The sequence below is a fragment of the Ostrinia furnacalis genome, unplaced genomic scaffold (genome assembly GCF_004193835.3).
Source record: "Ostrinia furnacalis isolate ACB-3 unplaced genomic scaffold, ASM419383v2 OfSCF6054, whole genome shotgun sequence".
NCBI classification, from domain to species: Eukaryota; Metazoa; Arthropoda; class Insecta; order Lepidoptera; family Crambidae; genus Ostrinia; species Ostrinia furnacalis.
In genome coordinates, this window is record NW_021136293.1 from 218122 (window position 1) to 225535 (window position 7414).

The 7414-nt window shown below is 43.1% G+C and overlaps 1 protein-coding gene across 1 annotated transcript; it reads right to left on the reverse strand.

The window, feature by feature from the left end:
* Positions 1–615: 615 nt before the first annotated feature.
* Es2 (ess-2 splicing factor homolog) lies at positions 616–7374 on the reverse strand. The gene is made up of 8 exons (XM_028317165.1): positions 7113–7374; positions 6527–6680; positions 6260–6403; positions 5661–5854; positions 5029–5202; positions 2822–3009; positions 1805–1939; positions 616–946 (listed from the first exon to the last, which is right to left on the reverse strand). The coding sequence occupies exons 1-8, from the start codon at positions 7272–7274 to the stop codon at positions 640–642; spliced, it is 1458 nt and encodes a 485-aa protein (XP_028172966.1). The 5' UTR covers positions 7275–7374; the 3' UTR covers positions 616–639.
* Between the last annotated feature and the right edge of the window lie 40 nt (positions 7375–7414).

Sequence of the window (7414 nt, forward strand, 5' to 3'; positions counted from 1 at the left end):
TTTTGACGGATTCGATTTTCGATTCGATCAAAAAGTGCGTTTTGTCTAGGGGGGCAGGCCTGATTTTTCAATAGCTGGATAACTTTTAACTGAAGAATAAGTTTGGCATATTGACAGTTTTAGTATGGGAAATAAGTCAAAATGACAGTTCTATTCTTCAGTTAAAACTTAACCAACGATTGAAAAATCAGCCCTTAAATGTAAACCAATCGAATTAAATTTATAGTTTTTTATATTTCGTTTTTATTATTGTAAATTGAATAAGTTATTAATCGCTAATCATTCATGACTATACGTAAGTACGAATGTATTTGTTGATATTTGCTAATGAAATTGGGATTGGACTAAATATAGTATTTGAATTTTTAGTACATGTTTTATTTTACACCCTGTATTTACATCACATCAACTGAATTAAAATTTTTCGATGTTACTGCCATAAAGTTGCTGCATTTTGGTTTATGTAGTTTCAAAGCTAGTTTTCTTGAAAACCGTGTTAGATTGAAGTTTTGTGTGGGAGTTATCATAGACAAAATGACGGCAGTTTATGACTGCCAGTCATAGGCTCGATTTGGGAACGGCCACTCAGACACGTGTTGTAAAGAAAACAGCAACTGTTTTAAATACGTTTATTATCTGCTATTGGAAGAAGTCCTGCGCTTTTAACCTCGTCCGTTTAGCCACGTTGATCTGCAGGAGGTTATCTGTGATGTTGTTTTCTGTGGAGCCGTGTGTGCTGGGCATGTTGGGCGTGGCACTGCCGCGAGTGGGCGTGGCGTTGTGGTGCGTGGGCGTGGCCACGAGCGGACGGCGCGGAGTAGGGGTGCGCGCGTGGATGCCGACGTCGTGGGGGGTGAGCTTGAGGCGCGGGGAGAGCAGGTGCTTGGTGGCCAGCTTCCGCGCCGCTGGAGACATGCTGGCGAGGCGCTCTGTGTTTGTTCTGAAACTGATGAAGTATTTTAATCAGTATATTACGAGTTTTCTAGTAGAAACCACGTCTCCGTACACTAGAATGTTTTTAGTGGACCGATGTCTAGAGGGCTGAGTGAGTTCAGTTTACATCAAACGTCCTCGCTAGTAAGCGCGTTAAAAAAATATATGAGTTTTAGTACGGATTCATTTAAATGTAATTTTTTTACGCGCTCACTAGGACGTTTGATGTAAACTCACACTAAGCCCTCAAGACTAGGCATAAGTTGGATGAAGTAAGCAGAAGTGAACGTGCACTTTGATGTTTCTTGCTTCTTTCTTGTCTATCAATAGAGAACTTGACTAAAGATATAATGTTGATGAGAAATAAGTTCGCCTTATACAGATCTAACGCATAATTAAGTCAGTGCCTGAGGTATAGGAGCGGCACGGGAGGCATGACATATGACTATTGACAGAGCATACAAGAAGCACACATCTGAAATCTTGTTGACGTTTGATGTCACTAAAATCCTCCCCATGCCGCTCAACGCTTCCATACCTCAAGCACTGACTCAATCATGCACTAAACAATACAGGATATTTTTGTATCAGTGTCCAAATTTTCAGGAGCGACTCAGAATCAGTAACCTAGTCGATTTACGTAAAGAAATAAACATGTTTTTTTTTTCATATTTAATTATATTTACCCGCTGCGCGCGGTTTCAAAATTGGCTCACGTGGATAATTCGCTTCGTTGATAGAAAAATACGTACACACAGTTAACTGCAAAGCTTAATAGACATAATGGTGAGCGAAAATAAGCCTTTAAAACTATTTTTTTTTTACTGATTAGAAAGTCACCCTGTATATTACTAAGTAAATATAAACTCACAGTGGCGTGAAGGAGTCGGCGGCGGCGCGCGGCGTGGTGGGTCGGCGGCGGCGCGCGGCGCGCTCGCACAGCTGCAGCGCGATGCGCTCGCGCGCGCCGCCCTCCAGCATGCGGTAGGCCGCGCCCGCGCCCACGCTGCAACATAAAGATTGATACATCTTTGGTTTGTTAATAATGTTAAGGCGGGTCCAGACATGTATCATTTGCCCGATCCGATCACCGATCCGTCCACATAATGGGGATGTTGCCTGGGTCAAAAAGCAAGAGTTTTAATTAGTCCGTCAGTTAACTTATCAAAAAATAATCTACACGTATTTTTCACTTTTTCAAACTAATGAAAATTTAAAGAGATAAAGCGCCCCAAAGTTCATAAGAAGAGGCCCGTGACGTCAACGCTTGCTTAAAAATGCCGCACGTTGTGACGTCGTGCGCAACTTCAACGCACCATAACTATGTAATTATTTGTTAGATTGACAAATAAAAATATATGTGTCCAATATTTTTTGATATTAAACATTACGGACTAAAAAAATTTTTTTAGGCAACTAGCCTATTATGCGATCATGATACGCGTCGACGATAAGGATACGGACCGCCTTAAGGTGACGTGTTTCTACGCGCGGCACGCCCCCGGCGTTAACTTGCACGGATGCACGGAGCTAAATCGTGATAGGTTATTAATTTTGGTTTTATTAAATTACACTTGACTTTATGAGACAAAATGCGAACCGAAAAAACCTTTTGATGTGGGTTTTGAGAAACGATGATAATCATTTGATTGAGCAACTTGACTTCTTGACAACTTCAATACAAAACAATCAAAATTGCAAACGAAATGCTAAATGCGTAAAACATTTGTTACTGCTGGCTTTTGTTGAAAACTTGATTTCAATGACCCGGGCTAAGATGAGCGCCGTGATATACTTTATCGACATCAAAATTTATTAACTGCTTATCGCGGCGCGCATCTTAGGCCTACAGGTATGTACTCCTGTTGTTATTGGATCAGTGACTCACGCTGGTAAGGGCGTGTCCCCGCCGTCGAGGCGGAAGGGCGTGCCCTCGATGTGTCCCCAGGTCATGAGCGGCGACTGGTCGGGCCCGTCGCCCGGCCGCGGCGACGGCGTGGCCAGGTACTCGTAGCCTGCCTTCTCGCTTGATATGCTTACTCCGTCCACGCCTATCTTGCCTGTGGCTGTCGCGTCCTGCGGATTGGAAACGGATGTTTTTTTTTTCATTTATTTTTTCCACAACAAGGAAGCTCTTGGCCTGTATCTCACCTGATGGTAAGTGATGATCAGGCCGAAGGTGGAAGCGAGCTTCACTCGGAATCCTCAACCACGGAGGAACTGGCTATCTTACGTCTAACTACTGTAGTGTGTATGCATCCTTTCCCCATATTAGGTAAACCACTAGTATATAAGCTTAGGATAATCTTCATTCTGACGAATAAACCTACAGTGTGCACATCTAACTGTTTCATTGTGTCTCTGCCAGGAATTAATATAAAATACACATTACACTACCGGAACACAACAATGCTGTTATCATTGTTGTTATGGCGACAGGCTTAGGTAAGATGGTGGTAGCTAGCCAGGCGGACTATGAACAAGCCCTACCACCAACCAAACCGAACAGAAAAATCTGCCCCCACTGGGAATCGAACCCGGGACCTCTGCGTCTGAAGCAGGTGGTCTTACCACTAGACCGGCGGTTATATTATTTACCTGGTGGAAAAAACTGGTTTATTTTAAGCTAAAATTCAGTTTGCTCGTCGTCAGGCACGAATAGATGACGGCATATTAAGCTAAACAAAAATAATGTACACTAACGTCTTATCTAGTTGCAAGGTGCTAAGAATAACATGCATAAATCCTGATGTGCTGTCGACAATACGTTATCTTAGTTTATCTTTGTGATGCTGACCTGCGTCCTGGCGATAGTTCTTGACGTGGTGTGACGTGACTGGCGATAGGTCGGGCTTGCATGGCGGCGGCTGCGACTATGCACCGTTCAGCACGTGCATTAGATTCATTATTGTTTATCATGTTACCAACCTGCGTTCTGGCGATTGCGGTGATGGCCTCCTTGTTCTTGGCGTGGTCGAAGGGTTCCGCGCGCAATCGCGTATTGTGACGTAATAAGTCGGGCTTGCGCGGCGGCTGTGACTATGCACCGTCCGTCACGTACATAAGGTTCTTTTTTGTTTATATGTTACTGACCTGCGAGCAATGCGGTGATGGCTTCTTTGTTCTTGACGTGGTCGAAGGGTTCCGCGCGCAGGCGCGTGTTGTGACGTAATAAGTCACGCTTGCGCGGCGGTGGCTGCGATTGTGCACCGTCCGTCACGCACATAAGGTAGTTTACTGTTTATTACGTGTCACTGACCTGCATCCTAGAGATGGCAGTGATGGCCTCTTTGTTCTTGACGTGGTCGAAGGGCTCGGCGCGAAGGCGCGTGTTGTGACGTAATAAGTCGGGCTTGCGCGGCGGCGGCTGCGACTATGCACCGTCCGTCACGTACATAAGGTTCATTATTGTTTATCATGTTACCAACCTGCGTCCTAGCGATGGCGGTGATGGCCTCTTTGTTCTTGACGTGGTCGAAGGGCTCGGCGCGCAAGCGCGTGTTGTGACGTAATAAGTTCAGATTGCGCGGCGGCGGTTGCGACTATGCACCTTCCGTAACTTACATAAGGTTCTTTATCATTTATCATGTTACCAACCTGCGTCCTAACGATGGCGGTGATGGCCTCTTTATTCTTGACGTGGTCGAAGGGTTCCGCGCGCAGGCGCGTGTTGTGACGTAATAAGTCCGGCTTGGGCGAAGCGGCTGCGACTATGCACCGGCCGTCACGTACATAAGGTTCTTTATTGTTTATATGTTACTGACCTGCGTCCTAGCGATGGCGGTGATGGCCTCTTTATTCTTGACGTGGTCGAAGGGTTCCGCGCGCAGGCGCGTGTTGTGAGGTAATAAGTCCGGCTTGGGCGAAGCGGCTGCGACTATGCACCGGCCGTCACGTACATAAGGTTCTTTATTGTTTATATGTTACTGACCTGCGTCCTAGCGATGGCGGTGACGGCCTCTTTGTTCTTGACGTGGTCGAAGGGCTCGGCGTGCAAGCGTTGTGACGTAGTAGGTCGGGCTTGCGCGGCGGCCGCTGCGACTATGCACCGTCCGTCACGCACATAAGGTTCTTTATTCTTTATATGTCACTGACCTGCGTCCTAGCGATGGCGGTGATGGCCTCTTTGTTCTTGACGTGGTCGAAGGGCTCGGCGCGAAGGCGCGTGTTGTGACGTAATAAGTCCGGCTTGCGTGGCGGTGGCTGCGACGGTGCTCCATCTGGCACGTACATTATGTAGTTCTTAGCTTTGTATCGCCATGTGTCTAGCTGGGAGGGGGAAAATACGAATATGTGAAGATAAAGGTATTTTTATGTAACCAAAAATAACATTTAGGTAAAGGCATTTTCAAACAGTGAAACGGACCGTACAAGACAACAAAACTTGATGTATTCTCAGTCAAAAATTGGTCTAAATATTGTTATTAACTAAAACAAAAATCACAATATTTGCTTGAAACTGAAATTTATTTTGAGCTAGGTTCTATAAAAGTCACCTAAGATCTAAGACTAGGGTTACCAGCCATCCGTGACATCTAGGATCCCGATCACGGATCAAATTCAGTAATTGTGCTTAATTTCCCGGATTTAGGCGATTATTACCATTTGCGATTACCTATAAATGTAATTTTAAGTTTCATTATTTGTATTTGTATTGCTGTTGGATTTCGTAATAAAAAAAAATACAATATTAGATTTCTCACAAGGATAAATAAATCTTTTATTACCTCATGTGGCCTCTCAGTCTGGTCCGCCTGCTCCTCTATGGAGGGCAAGGCGAGCGCCTTGTCAGCGAGCTCAGCCGACGACACCTCCGCGTTAAGTTGTACCGCCAGTTTGGAAGCCCGCTTCTTGTCTTCCAGTGCTATCACTTTGTCGTAGCTGGCGTTGTCTTCGCTTGTGTGTGTTGATAAGTATGAATCTGAAAGGATGAAAATAGCATTTTGATTAGGTTATTTAGGGTGAAAATTTAGAGGAGCTATAAAAACACAAAGGTACAAAACAATATGTAATATTAATTATTAGAGCTGGCCAGCGACAGGAATGGTCTAGCTAGGCACCGAATAGCAAGGTGCGCGTATGTCTGCCTGCATGCCATTTAAAAAAGTACACTAGGATGTGAAAGTTAAGATCATGAGCAAATAAGCCATACATATAATCACCTTTCGGCATGGAGGTTCTCTAATCAAGAGAAGTCCACTCTGATTGTTACAAAAACAGTTTTGATGTTTAGAGAAATCATGCCAGATAATCAGCAAGTCAATATCTTGCACAGAAATATCCTAGTACTTTCATACAATGTAATTTATTAACAACTCTTTCTTACCCAAAGTGTGGTCATCTGTGATATCTTTAGGTTTGTCAATGGCGCCAACGTCATCCAGGTCAGATCTGTGCTCTCTTACTGTGGGGGCTGACAAGGAGTAGGGCCGGTCCGGGCCCGGAGTGTCGAAAGTGGCAGGGGAATTATCTGAAACAAGGTTTTATGTGATCGAGAAACTTTTTTGTCATGCTTTACTTTACCTCCTACCTATGCATAAAACTCTTCCCTTGTAAAATACAGTATAAAAAAGTTAATAAGGTTAATGCTTACAAGGCTCAGTGGGAGGTCTGCTGCCGCTGTATTTTTGTGTGATCTCTCGGAGTCTGGAGTAGTCTTTGTTTTCTGTAGCTTCTAGAAACTCATTTTGTGCTTTTAATTTTTCTAAGTCAGGAAAAAAATCTCTTTGAATAATCTTTGCTATACCCTGAAAGAAAACATATTGTTTTTATATAAAGGTGGTTTTTTATTGTTTAAAGATGTTCCAGCAAAGGCATCAAAAGTAGATCAGTACTAACAGGCATAGCACATAACTGAAGGTTCTTGCAGTATTTTCTGGAACTGAATAGTTATCTGAAATCTCGCAGGATTTGATGAATCCAAATCACAGCTCCCTTACCGTTCTACCACTACCACAGGAACCTCCTCAGTTATCTGCTATTATGCCTTTTTTATGAAATGTGTGAATAAATACTTTCTTTCACAAATAGTAAATGTTAATTGTGAGTTAGTATAGATTGCATGGTAGATATGAAATCAGCAGTATAAAAAACAATGTATTGAGTAGGTATTTTAGAGTTCAAAATTTTTTGTGCGTTATTTAACTTCATTAGTGAAACATATTTTATCAAATATTTACCTCTACATACACTTCCTCTTCCAAGACTTTAGCTTTCTTTGTACTGGGTTTCTTTTTAGGCACTTTGGGAACTTTAAATACGCTGCTCTCTTTTTTTAACAGCTTCATATTTTTTAATGCTGCTTCGCCAGGTTTAGGCTTTTTAGCACTATCGTCAGACATATTTACGATGAATTAATAAGCCTATTTTTTACATAAATTTAACAAAAATATCCCAAACAAATAAACCCACAACAAGACAAGAAATGACACATGTCAGTGATGTCAGCTGATAGATGACCGAACTTTCTTTTAACTATTTT